At 43.0% G+C, this 26,614-nt stretch overlaps 1 protein-coding gene across 2 annotated transcripts in view; it reads right to left on the reverse strand.

Moving 5' to 3' along the window:
- Positions 1-2,002: 2,002 nt before the first annotated feature.
- UBE3D (ubiquitin protein ligase E3D) overlaps positions 2,003-26,614 on the reverse strand; it is a 155,029-nt gene continuing 130,417 nt past the window's right edge. For both annotated transcript variants that reach the window (XM_066604954.1, XM_066604961.1), the window contains exon 10: positions 2,003-4,458. In XM_066604954.1, coding sequence (XP_066461051.1) covers positions 4,438-4,458 — 21 coding nt within the window. In that variant the 3' untranslated portion in view covers positions 2,003-4,437. The remainder of the gene's footprint in view (positions 4,459-26,614) is intronic.

The following is a 26,614-nucleotide window of genomic DNA, read 5'->3' on the forward strand; positions in this document are numbered from 1 at the left end:
GACTTTGATAGATCCTTGTTCCGTAACTGCTTAAAGACCAGGCTACTTTGTACCTTAAGGACTGGACACTAAGTATTTTACCCATGTGGTGGTTTAACTGCCCTAGTTTTTTTCCTCCCACTACCAAAATTATTTTTTCTGCGTTTTATTTTCCTGTGACATGTAGGGCTAGTTTTTAATATCTTTTGATACCTTTTTTTCAGTTCTTTAGTTTCATTGGAGGTTAAAAAGCGAAAAAAAAAGGATTTTTTTTACATTTATAGTCTTTTAAAATTAGTATATTTATGCTAAAATAACGTATGGGAATGGCGTCCTCATTTTCTTTTAGACGTTTTGATATATAATATGTATGGTTTGGGATTACAGGACACATACGGCGATTGTTTTGGTTGGCGTCGGCTTTGGGTTATTTTCTTTTTTACGTACATATTCTTATTTTATTGTGCAATTTTGTTTTACTTAATTATTTTCTTTTTTACTATAAATTTCCCCCATGACATACTGGGGGACAGTCACATGTTTTTATTTTTACTTGACACTTTTCCACTGCAGCTGGGGCATCCATAGGAGTTACAGGGGAAAACATCCCCCAGTAGTGAGAATAGTTACTGGCAGAGCTGATAAGGATCTGCTAGGACCTTGTAGCTCTGCTGTGCCAGGGAATCTGGCTCATGTAGTGAAAGAAATACTTCCACTTATTAGTACATAGCGCTCGTTGAGCACTGTGTACTCGGGAAAGGAGAAGGCAGAAGGGGTTAAAAACCACTCCTGCCTTGTCCTTCAGATTCTCAGCTGTGACTAACAGCTGACAACCCGACCTGTTTTTGATTGATTGCAGAAGCAGGGTTTTTAAATCACCCCGCCGTAGTTTTACTATTGGCTGGTATTAAAGTCCAGGACCAGGCGCCATAAATTTACAGCGCTTGGTCCTTAATGGGTTAAATAAAACAGTTTGCACAGTTACATCTGATTGTCATACAATTGATTAAAAACATCTGCTTTTAATTTCACCTTCAAATTATCTACTAATCTCAAAGTTGCCAGGCAACATTGCATCATTATACTCAATAAATGACCCAAGTCTAAGATTTTTGACTCAATTGTTTGATTTGGTTCCATCAACTTTTAAAAGTTGTATGGAAATCTTATGTGGTTGTAGATGAAATATAAGCAGAAGTATGGAAAATGCTGAAGGGTTCAAAAACTTTAAAAGCACCACTCTACCCTGAGGATAGGTAATTAATAGCCAGAAGTCAGAGAACCCCTTTAATTTATTTTTTTTATCTTTCAAGACGTCTGCTACAATCTGGAAGTAAAAGAGGATCAGCCAAAATAGGGGCTGGAGGATGTTAAAGCATCTTTATAAATCAGCAGTGGTCCCAAAATAAGGACTTGGATCGATGCTAATCTTCAAAAATGTCTTATGTCAGAAGATATATTTAGTTAGAAGTCCTCTTTAGGATCAGCAGTCTTATCTTACCTCAGCCTATGACAACTTTTTGATCAGATCCTTCATGATTTATCAATACATTTTGGTTATATACTGAAAATATAATAAAGATACAAAAACTAATAAAAGACTAGAACATACAATTAAAACTAGTGGTCCACTTTATACCTCTACAGGAAGACATATTACTACTTTGGCCTACATTCAAGTCATTTAGAAATCACAATACTGAAATATTCAGGGCTAGCAGATACAATTTAAAACACTACAAGGTCCCTTTAAACAGCAGTATTTCCAGCAAGTCAATTTAGTAAGTCTACTTAAGACACTCTGCAGGCTGTAAATGTATTTTTCTGTACAATTCCAAACCATTATAATACAGTACGGAATATGGAGAGCAGAGGAGAAGTGTAATATGAGGCATGTGGTGCATTTCTTGCTTAATGTGCATTAGCACTGCCACACAGGAAATGGCTAAAACAGTTCGTATTGCAAGTCAAGTAATTACAATTTTTCATTACAGAGAACCACGTTCTAAGACAGACACGTGACTGTCAAAATGTGTTGCTTTATTTTATAAAACAATATGGGCGAACAGGTATAATAATAATTGCTATAACATTGGAGAGAATTGCTATTTATTTAGAGAATTGAAAAAAGTCAAGCATTTATATCCAGACTGGAACCTGTCTGTACCCTTCAATTGAATCAGGCTCTTATCCCTCCTTACAGCACTAATACCGAGGGGATACACGCTCCCAAGGAGCAGGTGAGGTGGAAAACAGGAGTCAAATAAAATTCCAGATAAGTCTATATGGGGTGTATTTCATCACTGTGGACGTACCAACCTCTGGGATCACTTCCTATTCTCACATAGAAAATGCCTCGGAAAGGCATCCTTGATATCAAACCATCAGAATTACGTCTGTAGGAGACCGAATGGTCCCAAAAATGGCATTGAAACATGTGTTGCCAGAAGTAACTAGGGGGTTGGATTGGATGCACCATGCTATGGGAGCAGAGCTGTATGGAGCAGTCAGCGGAGTAAACACAGGGCAGGTGCAGTGCAGGAGGAGTCCGCCCTAGGCATTTGCTCTGTACTGAAGCCTATGACTGGTTAGAGAAAGTGCCTGCCACATCTTAGTGGGATCAATAGACTTCCAATGATAATCCTTTTCTGGCTACTTCAATGGTGTGATTTTGAGGATGTACTTCTGAGGCACTTCCTATGTGTGGAGAAGAGGAGGTGATCCTAGAGTGTCATGGATCCATTGGATTCCTACAACAACGGTGAAGTATACGCCATATAGATCTATTCCATCTTTACAGATGTCGCCACTCTTGCCATCAGGAGAGCTCAACCCTTTTGCATATCCTAAAATCGTGTCATTAAAACAGTAATAAAGCATGCAGAATATAACAGGTCTCCTTCTCATAATGATCGGATTAGTTTTTAGCAGACTTATGTGACTTTTTGACATATGTCAGATTGATATTTTCATTACATATAGTACATCATCCATGGTTTTGCTTTGACATGATGGTTAATATCAAACGCTCAATAAAAAAGAAAAAAGAGATTTAAAAGAAAAAAACGGAAGCATTTAACCTTCTTAATCTTTGTGGCACTGATCTGCATCCACGATAAACATAGATATTATTAAGGAGGGGCACAGTAAAGGGGTTATTCCACTAACTTATTGTACTAAATTATTAAAGTAACCCCATGTACAATGCATTTCAATGAACATGGCCAGTGAATAATGTTTAAATACCCACATTTTTGATTTTCCTTTGCTCCCATGGAATCCCCTTATTTCTAGGACTTCTTGCTGAACTGTGGGCGTTCCAGGTAGCACAAAGCAGATCTCTATGGTGGACATGAACTGAGCCGATTCTTACCATCCCTCTGCGCTCTACAACTCCGATCTGTATAGGTGCCCCAGCTGCTACCACCATATAAGCCATAGGGATTGTACAAGACACCGGCATCATCACTCTTATTGTGTCCATCTAAATCATCCAGCAGCATCCAATAGTGCACAAATCTGGTGGCAACTTATTTGCTTTTCTGCATGTATACCCATGGGAATGAGGACTGTGCAAGCCGTTACAGCATCGGCTCAGCGCATGTGCAGGCGTAGTATATCAGCCAAAGTAGAAAGTATCTATTCCCTGCACAGATACTCCACACAGCGCTGTGCAGGGACCTGAGAAAGACCATGATCTGTACATCAGTGCCCCACAGGTGGATGTTTCCCCCTGGCAACACCATTCCTAAGCAAATTCTGGGCCATTGGTAAGGGAATAACTTTTGATACAGGCATTTCCTAAAATTAAAGTAAATGAGTAATTCTATAACTTTTCAAGATCCAATGAATTAACCACTTTACATTTTAAGAGAACATTGGCTTATATTAAATTTGTTAAAATGAAAACAATAGTTGTTCTACCCTAGACGAGCAACCGGGATCTTGTTCAATTGTAGCAAACATAAAAAAGTAATTGTCACACTCAATAATAGGTGTCAACTGTGCAGCATGCTAATTATATGATCATAACTTATCTCTTGAGAATGCCTTGTTCAAGGCTCATATACATCAATCATTGATATGACAAGTTAAGAGATACGAAAGCTGCACGTAAAAAAATATTCCAAGATTAGATTAAAATTCTTCTTTTCCACTGGATAGAAACAGAATCATCTTAAAGATGCAGAACGTAAGGAAGAACCTGGTAGGTCTTGGGAGCTGAATATCAGATCCCAGGGGAATTCCAGGTCTTTTTAAAGGTTGCCCAAACTCTCCACTGCATAGTGGCCAGAATCTAGACTTGTGTACGGTGTGCATGTCATGGAGATGGCAGACCCTCATCTGTATTTCATGTGACAACTGCCATTTGTCTTTTATATTCATTCACATTTGTTGTTTACTGGGAGAAGAGCAGTTTCCAAGTCTTACAAGCACAAGGGGCAGGAGATAGGCTCCTCACATCTTCAAGTAGGCAACCTGCAGAGACAAAAAAATACCCCATGAATGTGGCATACAGCTACAATATAAATACCAACATGTATTCACTGAATGTACAGCTTCTACTGAATGGCTTGTGTTCATTAGCATATTATAATCACATTTGGACTGATTACTGTTGATTACTGCCTAAAATATTGCCAGAGATCAGATGAAACTCCATGATCAGGCCCATTATTCATTTAGTGACATATTAAACAATATCTGCATGTAGCAAAGCTAAAACAGTCATTTACTGTATTAAAAGCAACAAGCATAAAACATGTATACAGAGATAGCGATTGTGTGCATGCATCACTATTTGCAGGGGTATTCCCATCTTCTAATGGAAATGCTATATTGCTAGGATACGTCATAGTATTATGGTTGGTTGGAGTCCGATCTGAAGAAAGAAGTCCCTCTGTTTTTTTCCGGGTGGTTGGGGCTATGTTGCAGTTCCCTGGAGTGTCGCTGTAAAACAGGAAACTAGTGCTGTGTCAGCTTCATTCTAAGGACTGGTGGGGGTCCTGGCCGTCAAAAGAATAGCGATACCCATAAAAAATGTATTATAACAATAGTACGAAACCACTTTAAGGGTATGTTCACACGGGGCAGAAATGCTGCGTAAAACTGCAAAACACTTCTGTACCACCTGACGAGTGGTGCTGCGCTCACTAGAGGCCGCCAGGTACCGAGTGAAGGGCTGCGTTGACTGCGTGATGAATTGGGGGGTGAGGGGAGCGCTATACGTGCCAAAATCAGCTGTGGATATACGGCGGATTTTGAGTCAACATTAACCCCAATAGTGCAGATTTTGACTCTTATGTTGGAGTCAAAATGTTATGCAATTTTCTGTAGAATTTGCCCCCCTTGTGAACGTACCCTAAAAATAGTTTATTAGAATAAGAATAGCAGCCTTCAGTACAGTAGCTTTGATGCAGACATATCACTGTCAGTAATACAGGCGTGACATACAGTGTAAACCACTGATGCGTTGTGCTTTGGTCTTCTAGTGTACCTACATTTTCAGAGTAAGCTGTCATCTGTATCTACATGAGGAATAACATGATTTCTGTCCAATTCTTTCCATATTTTCTCCACTCCGTGTATACCTCATTTAATCTTCTCAAGGCTGGTAGGTGGAGCCTAGCTGATGTGCTGTGTTCTGCAGACTGTGCAGAAAACTACAGATTCTGGTCTTTTGCTAGTTATCACACTGGCCACCATATAAGCACAAGTTGCTTGAAAGGTTAGTGTCTATCTAAACATGACTTGAACAGTGACCAGCAGGAGACACACTGCAGATAGCTATTCAGATCCAACAGATTGAAGCAAAGCTCTATGTCTGTTAGATGTATCGACGTGCTGCTTCATAACCGTATCTAAAATGAATACATAAAATTCCAGCACTTCCTTAAAAATGTATATTTTACTTCTTAATCCATAAAAACAGTTTCCACGGTGTGTGTATACCATAGCGAATACACGCTTCTTGCATTACCGCCCTTAGTCATGGCATCTTAACAATGAAAAGCTAAAGCATTAAAAGCAATCTGTGCCAATCAGAAGCTGTAAAAACAATCATGTGACATTACTGCTATATGAGCATCCACCATAAACTATTTCTCATTCCCCATTACTAACATAATATATATTTATATAGCAAATCGCTCTTGGAATTTCAACCAAATGGATATCGTGCTAACAATTTTAAAATCCAGAAGGCTTTGCGGTGCATAAGCCGCTTTTGCTTATCTCCTCCCCTCGATGCCGTAGTATCAAAATGAGGTCAGATTGTGATTGTGTGCATTCAAAAAGTGTTTTGCTGCTCCAGTTATATTCCTGTCTCCTATTTATATTCACAATATGTTCTGAAATCTGTGTTTTAGCTTTCTTGCTGTATATCAATATATTTAAGATTAGGTGCAACACATTCAGTCACATACTCCACGTGTTCACTATCATAAATACTAAGTGTCAGAATATCCTAAGAACATGAAATATCATCATTTTTACATTTCTCAATAATGCGTGTGTATTTACAGGTCCCATCAGCGGTGCGTGTGTATTTACAGGTCCCAGCCGCGGTGCGTCTGTATTTACAGGTCCCAGCCGCGGTGCGTCTGTATTTACAGGTCCCAGCCGCGGTGCGTCTGTATTTACAGGTCCCAGCCGCGGTGCGTCTGTATTTACAGGTCCCATCAGCGGTGCGTGTGTATTTACAGGTCCCATCAGCGGTGCGTCTGTATTTACAGGTCCCATCAGCGGTGCGTCTGTATTTACAGGTCCCAGCCGCGGTGCGTCTGTATTTACAGGTCCCAGCCGCGGTGCGTCTGTATTTACAGGTCCCAGCCGCGGTGCGTCTGTATTTACAGGTCCCAGCCGCGGTGCGTCTGTATTTACAGGTCCCAGCCGCGGTGCGTCTGTATTTACAGGTCCCAGCCGCGGTGCGTCTGTATTTACAGGTCCCAGCCGCGGTGCGTGTGTATTTACAGGTCCCAGCCGCGGTGCGTGTGTATTTACAGGTCCCAGCCGCGGTGCGTGTGTATTTACAGGTCCCAGCCGCGGTGCGTGTGTATTTACAGGTCCCAGCCGCGGTGCGTGTGTATTTACAGGTCCCAGCCGCGGTGCGTGTGTATTTACAGGTCCCAGCCGCGGTGCGTGTGTATTTACAGGTCCCAGCCGCGGTGCGTGTGTATTTACAGGTCCTAGCCGCGGTGCGTGTGTATTTACAGGTCCTAGCCGCGGTGCGTGTGTATTTACAGGTCCTAGCCGCGGTGCGTCTGTATGTACAGGTCCTAGCCGCGGTGCGTCTGTATGTACAGGTCCTAGCCGCGGTGCGTGTATATTTACAGGTCCTAGCCGCGGTGCGTGTGTATTTACAGGTCCTATCTGTGGTGCGTGTGTATTTACAGGTCCTATCTGTGGTGCGTGTGTATTTACAGGTCCTATCTGTGGTGCGTGTGTATTTATATGTCTTGCATACCCACATCTATAATTGCCTTTAAGATGTAACCATGCCTCTCTCATTGCTTCACTAGTAAAGGTACTCGTTGATAAAGCATCTCCCAAAGTCCTGTCCCTTTTAGCTACACACTGATATCCATTGTCTGTAATCTCAGATAATGTCATCCCGATATAATATCGCAATATTTCCCCTAACCAATCCAACAATTTCCTTGTATTCATTATTGTATTGTGTAGACTAAATAATCGCAGTTGTCTCAGTATTTTGACTTTTATGTATCTTTTTCACTTGTAATAATGAACTTCTGTTTTTATTGTGGACTCCATCTTTGGCGCTATTAGGAGACCATGAAGGACCATGAAGGACAGCCGCGTGAAGCCCTATCCCTCTAGAGCTAACTTTTCATGGGTTTTATACCTTTCATCACCCGTTCGCGCACGTATAATTCTTGTGAGCTCTCCAACTAGTATAGCCTTTATTGTGTGTTGTGGGTGATTGCTAGTAGCATGAAGTGAAGACTACGATTTCCTGCAGTCCTCACTTTACCCAGTGTCACATTCCCAATCAGAGAGACATCTAGGAAATAAATCATGTTTTTGTCAACATTACCAGTAACTTTCTACACACGAGCACATGTACTAGTGTAGCAATGGGTGAAACATGGTTACATCTCAAAGGCAGTTATAGGTGTGGACAGAGTGGATGCAGGATATGTAAATACCCACGCACCGAGGCTAGGACCTGTAAATACCCACGCACCGTGAATAGGACCTGTAAATACCCACGCATCGCGGATAGGACCTGTAAATACCCGCGCACCGCGGACAGGACCTGTAGATACCCACGCACCACGGATAGGACCTGTAAATACCCACGCACCGCGAATAGGACCTGTAAATACCCACGCATCGCGGATAGGACCTGTAAATACCCGCGCACCGCGGATAGGACCTGTATAATACCCACGCACCACGGATAGGACCTGTAAATATACACGCACCGCGGATAGGACCTGTAAATATACACGCACCGCGGATAGGACCTGTAAATACACACGCACCACGGATAGGACATGTAAATACACACGCATCACGGATAGGACATGTAAATACACACGCACCACGGATAGGACATGTAAATACACACGCACCACGGATAGGACATGTAAATACACATGTACTTGGGAGAAAATTTAAAAATTGATAGTTTATGTTTTTATGATATTCTGACAGTTCGTGTTTATGATCGTGAACACGTGGAGTATGTGACTGAATGTGTTAAATGTAATCTGAAATATGTCGGATGTACAACAAGAAAGTTAAAACTCAGAATTTCAGAACATATTGTGGATATAAATAGGAGACAGGAATATATCTGGAGCAGCAAAACATTTTTGAACGCACACAATCGCAATCTGACCTCATTTAGATACTACGGCATTGAAAGGATCATTAACCCCATGAGGGGACGAGATAAGAGGAAGTGGCTTCTGCGCTGCAAAGCCTTCTGGATTTTTAAATTGTGATCACAATATCCATTTGGATTAAATCATAAGATCGATTTGCTATATATATATAATTGATATGTTCATAATTGTTTATGGTAGGTGCTATTATAGCAGTTATCTCACATGATTGCTTTTCCAGCTCCTGATTGGGCGAGATTACTTTTAATGCTTTAGATGATCATTTTTGGGATGCCACGACTAAGAGCGGTAACGCTAGAAATGCGTAGGAGATACAGTATACACACAATGGAGACAGTTATTATGCATTAAGAAATAAAACCTATATTTTTAAGGAAGTGCTGGAATGTAATGCATTCCTTCTGCAGTAACACAAGTGCCAGCAGTCTACTGGGTTTTCCTTGCACTCCTGTGAATTGAACTGGTTGAAGTGAATTAAGAAGATCTGGTGAGCTTTCCTTCTACTTGATATATTGACAATCAATACATCTATACTATATTCTTCCTTCCCTTTACTGGGCTTCTTCTAGTGTGAACTATATAGAGTAAGATTACTAGCACTATACGTTTCTTTATAAACAGTGACTGCGCAAAGGATTCACAGAATGTTGGGTTAGGAAACACATGTGGTAGCACTAACTAGAAACTGTGCATTGATGCCTCCCATCAGGAATAGAACTAAAAACCCTTGGGCTTTTAGATGCAATACATTTAATATACATCAATATTTCACGTGTTTTTTAGGCTAAAACAGATTTCCCTGTGGAATTAAATGTTTGTAATCTCTGAATAATTGATTTGCTGCTGATCTTGTGGTGATGAGGTATAGGAGAACAGTACTCCACAGCCCAGGTGAGAAACTGATACCTTACAGTGATTGTACCCATGTAACACTGTCTATATGGATGGCTCCTCCAATGAGGGTATATAGTGAGCGATACACAGACAGAAGGCACAACTGTAACTGGTGTCTACTAAATGTTTCCAAACACAATCTTGGCTCCTAGAAGCATTAATAAAGGCTGTGAATCTCACACAGATTATACCTTGGTAACAAAGTAAAGCCCCATTCACACATGCGCCATGCATTTCCGCCCACCTTCTGCTTCCGTGAATAGAAAAATGAAAATAAACGTTTGTGACCGATCTAATTCATTTCAATGGGATTTTGAAGCTGTTTATTTTTGTTCTGTTACGTGTTTGTTTTTAACTGGAAAAATAGCGCTGCTTGCAACATTTACCAGTAAACAGAAAATGGAAAGTTAACAGAAAGCTTAAAAATTCAATTGAAATCAATGGGATCCGCCACAAACGTTTATTTCCATTTTTCAATTCAGGAAATGGAATAGAAAGGCGGAAAACAGGCACATGCATAGGTGGGAATGCGGTCTAACACAGCTGCTGCCTGAAACACTGGTTGTCAATAATGCAAAGAGAGAACATCGATAACTCAAGGAGCCACCACCGGGGAGCAGGAGACAGCTCACAGCTCTCCGCGCTGAAGGATAGGCTCACCGCAAAGAATCTCGGCTAATCGCAGCATGCTGTGATTTAAATCCCGCGAGCGGAGAATGGAAAGCGTTCACTGCGTTTCCCGCGGCCAGATTATCGCCGCGGGAAACGTGGTGAAAAATCACCCGTGGACAGGAGGCCTTATAGAATTAAAACATTTACGAAAACATTCATGAGCGTTTTAAACTATGACAGATTATACCTCGTGAGACCTGCATGTCTCAATCATAAATGGACGTTTCTTCCTGTATGTTTAAATAATCTGTATGGATCTGTTTCTCAGACTTATATGTTTTATTAAGCATTTCTTAATAAAAAGAGATGACCGTATTTTTCGCTTTATAGGACGCACCGGATGATAAGATACACCCCTGTTTTAGAGGGGGAAAGTATGGAAAAAATATCTTAATTTCACCCAGGGGCAGCGCAGGGATAGTGCCGGGCGACGAAGCAGCAGAGGTCTGAAACAGTGGAGCTCCGTGTCACAGCGGTGCTTCTTCAGCAGCTGAAGGATAAAAGCAGATTGGTGGAGGCGGGGGAGCAGCAGCAGTTCCACCGGCGCTCACCACTAATCAGCGGCACGTATGGGCGCCAGTGGGGAGGAGAGAAAACTGGTAAATGATCATTTGTTGTGCGACCGTGAGTTTTTTTGTGCGACAGCAATTTCGTTAGCACGATCGAGCAAACGAATGCCGATGCGACGAATTTCAGCATATTCGCTTTATAAGATGCAGCGACTTTTCCACCCTGCTTTGGGAGGAAGAAAAGTGTGTCTTATAAAGTGAAAAACACAATATATATATATAAAAAAAAAAATTCATTCTCTAGAAGGATGTTGGAAGCAAACTAAACTTTCTACGTGTGATTGTAATGTTGATTATAAGTGATTACTACATTAGAGCAAAAGGATAATTTATTGCAGAAAACTGAACACTTGAAGGAAGGCCTATAGCTTGTATGGAAGATGTGATACGGGCGGGGATGGAGGTGCTAGTACAGTACCCTGTTGGGCTGGCTCTAGCTTTGATACAAGATGTGATACGGGCGGGCATGGAGGCATACAGGTTCCATATGGTAGCCTGTGGCATATTAGTCCACATTTGCTGTAACTGAGCCTCTAGATACTTCAAACTCACAGGGTGTGGAAGTTGGTGTCCCAGATGGTCATATATTGCCGATAGATCTGGCGATCAGAAGACGGAAGTGTGACAATGTTGTGAAGACATTCCTGTGACCCCCTTGCTGTGTGCGGCCGAGCATTATCCTGCTGGAAAATGCCTCTTGGATGCCCTGCCATGAGAGACAACACATGTGGCTGCAGGATGTCCTGAACATATCGCTGACCTGTCATTGTTCCTTGTACCTCTACTAGGGGTGACCGAGTGTTATATGTGATGGTTCCCCTAAACCATCGCACCAGGGGTGGGGGCAGCGTGCTGCTTCACAGCAAAGGCAGGATTGAGGCGCTCACCCCTTGATTTCCAGACACAAACATGGCCATAGTCAGTGCCCAAACTAAACCTGAATTTGTCACTGAACACAATCCGATTCCACTACGTAGCAGTCCAGTTTCGTTGTTCACAACACCACTGCAAACAGAAGTGACAGTATGTGGGTATCAAAATCAATCCATGTAATGCATGCCGTGAGACCAAAAGTCCTCCGATCAAGTGCCTGGGATTGGTTCCGACAGACACAGGGGACTGTAATGATGATGCACCTGCCTCCGGATAGTTGGAGCTGCTCATGCTTGTCAGACAATCAAACTATTCTCTCTGCTGGTGGTCTGTTGAGGGCACCCTTAGTAGAGTCACCTTGTGTGTATGCCCTCAAGCATCCATTGGCCCCAACACCTCTTAACAGTTTGGTCAGAATAGCCAAAGTGTCAACAATTCGTCGATATGATCATCCAGCTTCTTGCATTCCAATAATGTACTCCCTCTCAAACTCTTAATTGGGTGAAATATCTTTGACTGCGTCGTAGAAGCATCTAGTGGTCAACAAGCCCTACGCAAGACAACAAAGAGGTCCGCTAAACACAGGTAGCTTCTGAGAGTCTTTTTATAGGCCAACAGTGGGACCACATTTAGGGCCTCAGGTGGCAAAACCATTAAAGGGGTTGTCCCGTGGCAACAAGTGGGGGTATACACTTCTGTATGGCCATATTAATGCACTTTGTAATGTACATTGTGCATTAAATATGAGCCATACAGAAGTTATACACTTACCTGTTCCGTTGCTAGCGTCCCCGTCGCCATGGTGCCATCTAATTTCAGCGTCTAATCGCCCGATTAGACGCGCTTGCGCAGATGGGTCTTTTCCCTTCGGCTCGGTCCGGCACGAGCGGTGTTCTGGCTCCGCCCCCTTGTACGCATCATCGCGTAGCTCCGCCCCGTCACGTGTGCCAATTCTAGCCTCCTGATTGGCTGGAATCGGCACACGTGATGGGGCGGAGCTACGCGGTGACGCGTAGAAGGGGCGGAGCCAGAACGCCGCTGCTGCCGAACCGAGCCGAAGGGAAAAGACCCATCTGCGCAAGCGCGTCTAATCGGGCGATTAGACGCTGAAATTAGACAGCACCATGGCGACGGGGACGCTAGCAACGGAACAGGTAAGTGAATAACTTCTGTATGGCTCATATTTAATGCACGATGTATATTACAAAGTGCATTAATATGGCCATACAGAAGTATATACCCCAACTTGCTGCCGCGGGACAATCCCTTTAACCTAATCACGTCACAACTTTAATCAATTGCACTTTACCTGAGATGTAACTGCATGCCAGGTTTTGCAGCAAAATTACAACTCCATCTAAGTGCTTGATTTTTTTTCCAACAAAGCGTATATTTCACCTATATACAGGATACCTAGCAGAAAATAATGGCAAGCATGCACACTATGACCTGCAGTGGGAGTGCATTGAGATGTTTTAATCATCTGTGCCTGGAAGAAATAAATCCTGCTTCTTCATTCCCTGAGCCTGGAGGACTACGTTTTCAAATTAAACCTTGAAAAACACTGGAAAAAAAACACCCAAGCAGGCAAAAACACACAACTCAAATTGTCCTCAAAGACATAAAAAACTATGAGGATAAGCCAATCTCATCAGACGTGACCTTTGCGGAAAGTGTATGGTAAGGATCAGGATTAATATGAATGTACTGTTCTTAAACCAAGGCAAATCATTTTAGGAGTCAACATTGACCCAGTGCTAGTGTAAGCCGTGCCTAACGCATGCATAACAAAGGCATACTCCATTGAAGAGTAATTCAGAAATTTCTAACTAAGTGTAAAACTGTCTATTTTCATATAGAGATGAGCGAACACGTTCGGCTCCGCCCCTTTTTCGCCCGAACACCGAACTTTGCGAACACTTCAGTGTTCGGGCGAAAAAGTTCGGGGGCCGCCGTGGCAGCGCGGGGGGGTGCGGCGGGGAGAGGGAGAGAGAGAGGGCTCCCCCCTGTTCCCCGCTACTGCCGCCCGCGCCGCCGCGCATCTCCCCGCCCCCCGGCGGCACCCGGACACTTACGCGCGAACACTGCAGTGTTCGGCAAAGCCGGTGTCCGGGTGCGGATGTGTCCGTAACGGACACGTTCGCTCATCCCTATTTTCATGTCATCGCGGTTACACCTTATCCAATAACCGCTCTGCCGAACATGCTTTGTGAAGAGAGCAATAACTCTTGTTTTCTAAATTACTTTAAAATGAGCCAAAATAATGTGTACATATTATATATTAATTGTTTAGAATTGCAGTTTTTAGTCAATGTCTACTGAAGTTTAGCTGTTTTTTTGGCAGAGCTATATTCTCCAATAGGCATCAGGGCTCGTAATATATAGGAATTCATTAAAATGAATCCTTTTGTTAACCATCTCGCTCTAAATGACTTTACAGACATATGGCTATAGCCCAGGCATAGTACATAGCTGCTTATAATTTAACTAGCTCTCCAGGGAAGAATGTGACAACAACCCAGTTATACAGTGACAAACAACTTTCCAGTGCTGCTTATTAGTGTTGGATGGAAGGTGAAGAGTATGAATCCCTCTCCGCACCACGTCTCACTCTCAGGCACTCACCTTGAGGAGAAGGGAAATGTTACAATTCAAGGTAAAACTCCTTAAAGAGAAGTTGCACTGAAAGGCAAAAGGAATTTATAAAGACTCTATAACTTATTGCACAGTGCTGTAGGAAATGGTGGTGCTTTATAGATAACATTATTAGACATGATAGTTAACCCTTTCATGACCAAGTGTCATGTATGCACCTACATCCAGGTCCCAGTCCGCAGCTCTGGTATCCCCCCACTTTTAAAAAACCATGACATATCTACATGAAGTCTTGTTCCTATTCCGCCTGTGGAATCCCGCACAGAATCCGTCACTGACCGTAGCGGGTGACCGTGTGTGTACCTGTCATCTCCTTCGCTGGCGTCCGTGCGGACCTGTCTTCTTCCAGCTTCTCTGTACCATCACACATGAGGAGAACAGGTTTTTTGGTTTTTTTTTAAACTCATGCTTTTCCCGCGGAATACATAGCCTGTCGGTAATTGATATTGACATCAAAAGGATCCGTGCGGACGCCGCAGGAGCATGGAGCGTAAATGGCAATTGGTTTCTGCTAGTGTGCAAGAAGAATCACTTTACTACAACATGCTATGGGCGGTATTTACTGCAGAATCCAGAGGCGGTCACCCAATTCAGATTCCGTAATTCAAATCCGCCCGTGTGCATTCACCTCAAGTTGTATTTTCAGTAGTACCATTAATGCTGGGGTCACACAGGACCGAATTTCAGCGGAATTCTCGCGAAATGGCCGCACAGAAAAAACGAGGCCTTTAGCCGTGGCTTTTGGAGCGGTTTTGCCATTGGCATTCCACTGCGGCTTTCTCTCGCCATAGAGAGGCCGCTGCTGAAACGAGAAAAGAATTGACATTCTGCGGAAATGAATTCCACGCCGCATGTCGATTTTCGTGCGGCTTTGCCGCAACGGATTGGCTGCAGCGTGTGGACGAGATTTTGGGAAAATCTCATCCACTTTGCTGGCTAATCCCGGAATTAGGAGCCATGGGCGGAATTGCCATGTGGACTTTCTACACAGAAATGCCGCAGCAATTCCGCCCTGTGTGAACGTAGCCTTAATGTATTGGAAGACTTTTAAAGACTTCTTGGTGCAGGGAAATGGGGAAAAATCTGAAGTTTTTGGGGGCTGGCAGGCTATTTTTATGGTACGATAAAAATAACTGTCTGTATTCTGTGGATCAGTATGATTACAGTGATACCATTTATGTTTTTTATGGTGTTCAGTGTGCAAAACAAATAATGTGATAACATTCTCGGCCAGTACGATCCAGGTATATCAAGTTTATACAGTTTTTTTTTATGTTTTGGTATTTTTGTGCCCCAAAAACCCCTTTTTTTTAAAAAAAAAAAGATTTGCTTTTGTAGCACTGCATTCCAAGAGCCAATAGCATTTTTATTTTTTGATGCTTGGAACTCTATGAGGGCTTGTTTTTTGCGGGATGAACTTTAGTCTAAATTTATCCAATTTTTGGGAACATATAAAATTTTGATTGATTGTTATTAAATTAACAAAATCTGCAATTCTGGCATGTTTTTTTTTAATTTCCGTTCACTGTGCAGTATAAACCATATGCTAAATTAATTCCGCAGGCCAGTACAATTATGCCAATATCAAATTGATATAGGTTTTTTTTTTGTTTTTTTGTGTGAAGAAAAAGTTTAAATGCAGCAAGTAAAAAAAAACAAAACAAAAAAAAACAAAAAAAAAAAAAAGACACCAAACATTTTTCTTTTTTTGTCAACTGTGGTGGGCAAGGTTTTTTTTATCTTTGCAGGAGGAGTTGTACTTTTCAATTGTACCATTTTTCGATCCATGCAACAGTTTGCTGATTACTTTCTATTTCATTTTTTATAGGGCGAAATAGGCCAAACTGGCTATATTTGCAATGTTTTTTGTAATTTTTCTTCATGACGTGCATTGTGTGGGTTAAAGGGGTTGTCCCGCGCCGAAACGGGGTTTTTTTTTTTTCAACCCCCCCCCCCCCGTTCGGCGCGAGACAACCCCGATGCAGGGGTTAAAAAAGAACACCGGAGAGTGCTTACCTGAATCCCCGCGCTCCGGTGACTTCTTACTTACCTGCTGAAGATGGCCGCCGGGATCTTCTCTCTCCGTGGACCGCAGGGCTTCTGTGCGGTCCATTGCCGATTCCAGCCTCCTGATTGGCTGGAATCGGCACTTGACGGGGCGGAGCTACACGGAGCTACACGGAGCCCCATTGAGAACAGAAGAAGACCCGGACTGCGCAAGCGCGGCTAATTTGGCCATTAGACGGCGAAAATTAGTCGGCTCCATGGGAAAGAGAACGCTAGCAACGGAGCAGGTAAGTGAAAAACTTCTTAGAACTTCTGTATGGCTCATAATTAATGCACAATGTACATTACAAAGTGCATTAATATGGCCATACAGAAGTGTATAGACCCACTTGCTGCCGCGGGACAACCCCTTTAAATGTATTAATTTTTTCCTCAGGGATATAACAAACGCAGCTATGCCAAGTACATTGTAAAGGGGAAAAGGTGGGGGTTCTGACATTTTTATTTTTCTGTATATACAAAATTAACTTTTTATTTTTGACCCACTATGGGACTTGCATATCACCATATTTTATAATTCTTCTAATACATTAATATACTTCAGTATAGCAGTGTGTCAGGAAGCCAATGCAGCTCAACCATAGCTGGCAGACCCAGAGGCCTTATTCAAGCGTCTGGGTGCTACAGCAACCAATCAGGACCACATGGTCACATAGTTGGGGTCTGATGGGTGAAAGAGGGAGCCCCCTCCCTCGATCAACGTTATACATGGTCAAACTGACTACAGCATGTAAAGGTTTCTCTGGTCCCCGCTGTTTCAGCAGGTGCCAGGCTGTTATCCAGCAGCGGAGCAATAGCTCGGCATGGCACAGGAGACCTCTGCCAGGCTTCTGATGCAGCTGCCGCCAAAAGACGGTGCATCAGAAGAAAGCCCTTAATAGCTGCCATCAAAAGGCACAGGGATGGTTGTAGAGGGGTTAAAGATGTGCTACAGGCACATCTTAATAGGCAGAATTACATGGCAGCCCTGGGGACTTCAGAAGCCCCCAGGCTGCCATGACACTCAGACGGCACCTTCGCAATCTTATCACGGCAGAGCCATTCACTCAGAATGGCAGATCTGGCAGAAGTCGTGGATGTTCTTCTTTTGTCACTCACTTTCAACCAGCATACAAACCATCGCTGCATGTAATCGCTCTCCACTCAGCACTTCACATAGAATGTAAAGCCATAAGCAAGAAGCCAGCGAGAAGCCAGCAAGGATCTGTCTGTCTAAGCGATAATTGTTGTGTGTAAATTTGCCGATCTTTCTCCTTTCTGCCGAACAATGGATTTTAGTTTGGCATGAAATCCATTGTTGGCCAAAACAGCAGATAAGAAGGACCACACGCTGTCTTTTGCCCAGGAGAGCTGATAACATTGTCTCAGCTGTCAGCCCCAGAGCGGAATAAAGGGAATGTATTCGGGGAACAGCGAGTTGCCTGTTCACTGAATAAGCTCCCAGCGGCTTACACGCTACTAATTTGTACTAATAGGCATTAGTACCAAGTAGTCTTTTGCAAAATGATCGTTCAAAAGCCATCTTTCAAGCAACCATCTGTGTGTCTAAATGCACCTTTACTGGGTTTATCCATAAACCAGACAACATGGGAGCCTTGAGCTGAAATATCTACTGACAAAAGACAAACAGCATGTGTATGGTTAATGTAATATCTGCTATGATTGGTTATATGCAAATAGGTTATTATTATATGCTAATACATTGATATAAAAATACAAGTTATGATTGGCTCTAGGTTATCCCAAAACTTGCTATTCTTGTGATTGGCGTTGTTTCTATTCAAAATAATATATGAACTGCAGAAATCCTATTATGAACCTAAATTGTGTTATTTCTCCGAACTCGTACTAACCACACCCAATTTAGCACCCACATTATATCTAACGGCTCAGCTGCACTAACACAACTGACGATAGGTGACACAGCTCACCTCCTCCCCCCTCCTTGCACATGCCATGGAGCAAGTTCACAACATTTTTCCATATAAGTCATTTTTTGACTAGGGTTTGTAGTGCCTACTATATGTAGCGCTGCAAATCGGAGCAGGAGCTCATACAAGATGCATGCCCTGACAGTCATGTACACAAAATCAAATCTAAAATGCAGATTACAACATTTCAGTATATGTTTTCCCGTTTTTTAATTAACTTTTCATCTTGACACCGAGGCAAACCCTTAATCGCTGTTGATCTGTCTCATGCATGTTTAATATTTCCATTTCTGAAGAGTTACAATTTGCTGTGTGATAATGTGCAAAATGTAATCTCTCCCCATGCAAAATAATAGGATTTTGAAATTTAACCCGCAAATATTTACATTTTCTATTTTCGTAGTGGTATGAAAATCTTCCAGTAAGTCATTTTCACGCTAGTGCAACCCTCTAAGTTTGCATTTCTCTTCAGTCTCTTCAAACCTGGCTGGTTGTTGTTCACACAAAAATGGTAGTGTTGAATCTATTTCATGTTCTGCGTAGTTTTGTCAACACACCAATAAATTGGTGGAATGAGAAATGTTTTACATATCCTAACAGAGCGGAAAAATGAGAACACATTTCCATGTCACAGCCAAATAAATGCACTGTGATGTTTATTACAAATATAGCAGGCAACTAAACGGTGCCCCCTGCTGGGTGTTGTACTGATAAACCCAATAACAAAATGCCTAACAAACTTGTCAGCTACTGTCACGCTGTTTGGGCATTTTCTTCAAAAGACTACATTCCTTAATTGCAGTGAACATCAAGGCCTACATAAGTAAAGGCAGATTTTGCTGGTTTTTTTTCTTTTAAGTTGCCGGCTTTATAAAACTACCTTCATGGCTTTGTGGCTTTTCTTTAGAATTAGTGAATTAATAGGAGAGAGTAAATCATAATAATTTCTACTACTATTTTAGCTATTATTGTGTTGTTTTGCCATGTGTTGCTTAGAGTTAGCAAGGCCGCCTTATTAATCCCATGCTGAAATTCATTACAACCTTGTCCTAAATAATCCCTGGATCATAGCATGCTTCCTGGCACTGAAGAACATGACAGCATTGTACAGCCCACAGGGTTTACAAGATACTGGCTAATGGCTAATTTGGTATTTACATGGCAATGGAAAATGAATTGCAATATGAACATAGCCTTAGCAGATGCCCCAAAAGAGGTTGAGATGCCACCTTAAACCAATATGATGAAGAGTTATGTTTCATGCACACAGTAGAGCCATTTTAGAAACAATGTATTACAATTTAATTAGAAATGTTTTGTAAAATCATATTATTTGCAATCTTGATGTGAAGGCCCATTTACAAACAACAATTATTGCTCAAAATCCATCGTTTGAGCAATAATCATTGTGTGTAAAGGCTCCCATCTTTCACATAGCATGAGAAGATAACACAGACCACATGCTGTGTTTGCTGTCCATGGTGCTGTATTCTCCACGGGATCGCTGATTACATTGTATTCAGCTTGCAGTCCCATGGCAGAACAAAGGAGCTGTATGCAGAGAACAGACCACCTGCTGTTCTCTGCATACAGCTCCAGGGGGCTATTTACATGCAAGTGAAGGTGATAAGCTGCTAATGGACATTGTTTTGCATAAACTGCTAATGAACACTAATCGCTCAGAACCTTTCTTTTGAACAATCTTTGCGTGTAAATGGGCCTTGAGACTGAAAATGCAAGCTTTTGTTTGCAAAGTTAAAGTTAAAAATGTGAATAAAAGTGATTTAATAAAAAAAAAAGCAAAAGAACAAAACACAACAAAAACACAGTAGAGCCATGTTCATAGAGCCTATACAGAAGCTCACACACTTGGTACAGCTCTCTACTACTGATATCATACGTGCCTCTGTACAGCACTGTTAATAATACTTCCAGGTGAGAATGGATTGTTACAGGGGTAGGATTCAAACTTTTAACAACCAACAGGTTACCTACTTGACTGACCAGAAAATGAGCGCAAGGAGCCCACGATGTAGTGTGCCATGGAACGTTTGCCCTAAACTTAAAGGAGATGTCTCGAGGAAGCAGTGAATTTATTTTTTTGCCCAGTCCCCCTAATTAAACATACATTACTAATTACCCCTGTAAATTACTTTCCTAGCTGGTTTCTACTTACCGTTCCAGCGTTTCAGCAACTTATAAAACTTTTTCCCAAGATGGCCGCCAGCTCTTTTCGCATCGCTTGCTGTAGCCCGACGTGCGCGCTCCCGAGACGCTACCAGCTGTGTCTCCATGGCAACCAGACGCCCCGCAGCCGCCGACCGGACCCCTGGAGTGAACACCGCCGACCTGTCACCCACCGCCAGGCATAAGGTAACCGGCGCAGCGGCCCCCCCCCCCCCCATCACAGCCCCCGCGGCCCAGCGACAGCCCCCCCCCCCCCCGGCCCAGCGCTAGTTCCCCCGGCGCAGCGACAGCCCCCCCCCATCGCAGCGGCAGCCCCCCCGGCCTAGCGACAGCCCCCCCCATCGCAGCGGCAGCCCCCCCGGCCTAGCGACAGCCCCCCCCATCGCAGCGGCAGCCCCCCCGGCCTAGCGACAGCCCCCCCCATCACAGCGGCAGCCCCCCCGGCCTAGCGACAGCCCCCCCCATCGCAGCGGCAGCCCCCCCGGCCTAGCGACAGCCCCCCCATCGCAGCGGCTGCCCCCCCCCCGGCGCAGCGGCAGCCCCCCCGGCCCATCACTTACCAGGACAGCTGGACGGCGGGACAGCTGGGCGGCTTCTCCGGACAGCTCGGTAGCTCTGCACCTTCCTCTAACAGAGGAAGGTACAGAATAGCCGCTCCAGCGCGCTCCCGAGCAGTGACAGCTCGTCTGCGCATGCGCAGAAGAGCTGTAGCGGGGAGCACACTGAAGCGGCTCGTGCTGAATGGAGAAGACCGGACTGCGCAAGCGCGTCTAAAAAAGCAAGCTGCCGGCGAATTTAGACGGAACCATGGAGACGAGGACGCTAGCAACGGAGCAGGTAAGTGGAATAACTTCTGTATGGCTCATATTTAATGCACGATGTATATTACAAAGTGCATTAATATGGCCATACGGAAGTGTATAACCCCACTTTGTTTCGCGAGACCACCCCTTTAATAGTGCAATAGTTCAATACAGAAGCACAACCAGGATACTAATACAAGTATACCCCCAGACTGAGGGCAGGTGGGCTGCATCATGGGCAGTGAGGTATTCAGTGGATCGGGAGGCAGCTGGCAAATGGATGGAATACATCAGGAGCAGTGAGATCATGTCAGAGTCAATGAAGCAGCGGCAAATACTAAAATGGCATGGGGTGGTGCAGTAAAAAAAAGGTCCCAAATAAAGGCATACAATAAAGGCTGCTGAATTCTGTGTGTGAGGGTGGGTGTGGGTGAGGGCTTATGGAATAAATGCTAGCAAGACACACCTTGGATTCTGAGGCACAAATACAGCCACTCAGTCTGTTAAATGGCGCCAGAGGGGCTTAACTCTGCTTCACACCCCATTATATATTAATAGCCAGCCTGCCCTTTACAACCTTGCTCTCCAATCACCAGTTGTTTAATTTCCCCATCATTCCTGCCCTGGTGCCACGGGGTACAGTGATCAAGAGAAGAGAGTGGGAAGGGCTGCTGTAAGTGCTGGCAACGCCTGTACCAGTGGGGATGTCACACAACAACTATTTTTTTTATATACCTGTACTAATTTTAAAATCTAAAATCTTTGGGGGGAAAAAAAATTCTTTTCTGCCGCCATCTGCTTACAGTGATAACTTTTTTATTTGTTCGTCGTACAAGGACTGATTTTTAGCAGAAGGCCCTGTAGTTTCTATTAGTTTATTTTGGAGTAGATATACCTTTTTGGATCACTTTTTATTACATTTTTTCTTGGAGGGTGGGGTGACTGACAAAGTGGACTTCTGGTGCCATTTTATTTTCCTGACGATGTTCACTGTGCAGGGCAAATAATGCGTTATTTTGATAGAACGGACTTTCATGGCTGCAGCAATACCAAATATGTTTCGGGCTTTTTTTTTTAGATATGGCAAAAGGGCTTTTTTAACTTTTATTTTTTTTAATAACACTTTTAAAAAATTATTTTTCCATTTTTTTTTATCCCCATAGGGAACATGAACTTGTGATGTTTTGATCGCCCCTGCAGTATGATGTAATACCATTGTATTACATTACACTATAATCTGACAGGCAATCTGCAATGGTGTCCCTGGGGGCTTTCAGAAGATCTTATTGCAAGGGACCCCCTAACTCCAATTGGGGCATTTCAAATGCCACTATCAGCATTTAAAGAATTAACAGCTGCGATCAGAAATGGTGCTAATTGAAGCAGTTGTGAGCAGATGTCAGCTTTAAAAAACAGCTGGCATCTGCATTTTATGGCACAGGATCGACCCCCAATTCCCCTTCATACAAACCCTGAACCTCCAGGACGTACATTTAATTTAAGGGACCACTACCACTCCCATGATTCAGAACCTCCCAGCTTCTTTATCCTCAGATGGTCATGTGATTTCAATTCTGACCAGCTCAGATCTACTTGGGGATTTTGGATTCCTTCTCTAGTCATTTTTTCAGTCTGTGTGATACTATTACATGGATCTAATATAGTTATAATAAAGAAGATCACAGCTCATGCTCCTGACTGTATACTTATGCTCTGTAGCTTATTTAGGTGGATATAAAAGAGAATGATAATTAAACTGTCCTTTAGGCAAAAATGGTATAGCCTTAACTAATGCTGGTGCAATGCATCATGGGATTGATTGAAAACAAAAATAAAAAAAATCTCATCAAGATGGTGTCTAATAAGGAGGCTGTAGATCATGGAAGTAATCCTCTTGAGCGACTCATCTCAGCATTCAGAGCAAGTGTGCAGGCAAACTGTTGTCTGTGCCGCCCTGTTCTACGAGACCATAAACTTACTTTATGGAGCTCATAGGACCCGACAGGTTCCCTTTAAGTCTTAATCAAGAACATCATTACAGCAGTTTAATTGCTCCAGCATGTGAAAGGTTTATGTGAAATATGCATAGCTATGGAAACAGGGAATACAAATAGCCTACCGTCAGCCCATACAACTCAAGCCAGACACAATGCTCAGGTCTCTGTCACACAAGTATTAGGCGACTTAAAGGGAAATTGTCACCAGGTTCAGGCTGCCCAAACTTCATAAAGCATAAACCCAGGACAGGTATGCCCATTGCCCCCGTATGTACTATTCTGAAATGCTATGGGTGCCCCAAGGCTGAAAAGGTTGGGAAACACTGGTCTACACAGTAGATTGTCCAGACGGATACAAATGTGGCAGGCGGTCATATGATGGGTACACTTTACTCAAAGAAGATGCCTCGCTGAAAACACTGATGATCCTGGTCTAGCTGCAGTTGTGAAGTTTGATCATTGTAACACTGACTTTTGCAGATATTTAAAAGGGATCGGCCACGGTCATTTATTTTAAAAATGTGCGCACTATAACGGTACCTTCTCACAGGGCGGAATCTCTGCGGGCATTCCACGACAGCATAGCCACAGCAATTCTGTAGGAAATCCATAGTGGCCAAACCCGCACCTAAATGGTGCAAATTTGGCCCAGTTTTTAATTGTGGAACAACAGCGGAATTTAACCCTTGCATTCCAGTAAACTGCACGCCACCGATTGGACATTTATGTCATAGCCAGGCAATAGATAATCAATACCTATCTTTCTGCTAGTTCTCCCATTGTTCTTCATGGGGCTGGTGGCAGCAGCACCAGCCCCATCGAAAGCAATGGGAGAACTCTGTGATCCTCTACCGCGGTTGTCACAGCCGCCATGGGGATTCCCTTTATCCCCGCAGTGATGCCAGGCTGTTCTCACATGACAGCGCCTCACATCCATAGGGCTAGTAAACGATAGTCAATCACAAATCTTCATTGGTACAAGTGATTATGCATGTACAATATCTATGAGGCTTCCTGAAATAACACTTTAATGCTAAAACATAGATGATGAGCACTAAATAAAATGGTCTATGTACCTGGAGAACGCTGATATGAAAGGACATGCTAAAAGTCTCATGTATCAGACGACGGCGGATGGAAGTCCTGGCGCTTCCATTGCAAATGTTTCTGTACTCTGACTCGCAGCACTGACAGCAATGAGAAATGATGCGGCTTCAGAGTCACGAAGAGCTGCAGTCGCTAAAGGTCACACCGAAGACGGGAGTTCGCAGTTAATAGGTACTTACTCTTTCTTTGGGACTTTGCATTTGTTATTTTAGTTTGCTGACCTCTGCATTTTCCGTGTCTGTCACAGAGGGATTCCAGCGGAGGACTGAACTACCTCTGTGAAGCTTGTTAGTGTAATCTTTCTGGATATCTGACATAAGTGGAGCCATTACTCTAGCAGACAATTTCAGCAAAGAACAAAAGAATCGCAAGTATATTCATTAATGGGCCGGTGTCCAAAAGCAGTCGAAAACTAAATGCTGAGTATTCTAGAACAGATACTAATTATATCATGTAGCGGACCTGATGCAGTCTCCTATGTACATGTCACTGCATTTGACAAAAGTCATACTCCCACATGAGACAACAACTGGTAGGTAATCCATAGTTGGAAGGCAAGCAACATCCCCAGAGAAGGGACCTGTAACAATGTAGCTGATACACAGTATCTGAGAGCATTTAATACAGACAATTCCTGTGCTACATACCCAATGATCTGTAGTGCCTTAGGAAAGCAAACTATACACTAGAATATCAATTATTTAACAATAAGGTAACATTTGATATTCCTGAAATGTATTCTAGAAGGATATTCATGGATGCCAGTGTTTGACATTTAGCAACACTGTTCTAGCTGTCACTTGTCACAGTTAGTGTAGAAGAGCCGAGTCAGGGAGAAGGCAGGCGATTCTCCACCGCGAGGAGGAAGCAGACAGCACTCAGACAATACAATGCCGAGACTGGCAAGGTAGAAAATAGCAACAACCCATCCAAACAGCTAGAGGAGCCTTTATTGTGGTCGTTGGGACAGCAGTTACCAATGAGTGGTTAATGGTTTTCTGAAAAGTTTGTGTACCAACTTACTCTTTACCTGCAATACCAGAAGATAATCCAGACCAAGTCTCTACACCTCCAGCGGCAGGATAAAGAGCTGTATAACTGCAGGAAGCTCCATCCTCCTACCACTGCCCTGTAAGTCAATCAGATGAATGCACGCTGCCAATTATGGCTGTACAATGCCTGAGTCTGCCTATGGGCTAAATCTGCAGGGAATCACGATTCTCTATGGATTTGATCAGATTTAATTTCCCAAGGGTATGTAATCAGTTGCCCTGGGCAACACCTCCAGTCTGTGCTACTTTTAATACATTTCATCTAATACCACTCAGGTTGTAAAAGTAAACTTGGTACATGTGGTCCAACAAGTGGCATCTTGGGAGTAACATTAACCATTAGGCAGAAAAATCTAGCATTTGCTTCTGTCTACCGCTTCACTTCCATGACTAATCAACCAGCAATGTTTTTTGTTTTTTTTTACTTAAACCAGTTACTTTTTCCATTAGTTTCATAAAATATAGAACATTGCCCTCATTTGACCAAGAGTTCATGCTTATACATAGTAAGTTATCTAAATAACAAACTGCAATACCTGGAATCTAGCCCTTCCTCCCTGCAGAGTCCGCAGCCAATCACCCTTTTACCATTTATCTAGTCCATTATCAAAAGTTTCTCCTAACATAATTTACTTCGCATAGGGAGCTATGTGTTCCTCCATTTGCATAGCTCTAGTGCTTTAAGGGCTTATTCCGATCTATCCAATGTATAAAATATTTTATTTATATTTAACTTGCAGAATAGAGGAAAGTGTGTGGAAATCCACTCTGTAAGGATTATTTTCTTAGGGGCCAATACAAGAACAAAATCCTTAAAAATGTTTATCACGTGCCCAAAGTGATTTCCATACCAGTAACATCCTGTAAATACCTCCCAACAACTGCTCACTACATATCCTTTTTATGGCTGGGTACCACTGCAAGGCATGTGGCAAATTTGTCTTGTATTCCCCCT

Source organism: Eleutherodactylus coqui, chromosome 1, assembly GCF_035609145.1.
Source record: "Eleutherodactylus coqui strain aEleCoq1 chromosome 1, aEleCoq1.hap1, whole genome shotgun sequence".
NCBI lineage: Eukaryota > Metazoa > Chordata > Amphibia > Anura > Eleutherodactylidae > Eleutherodactylus > Eleutherodactylus coqui.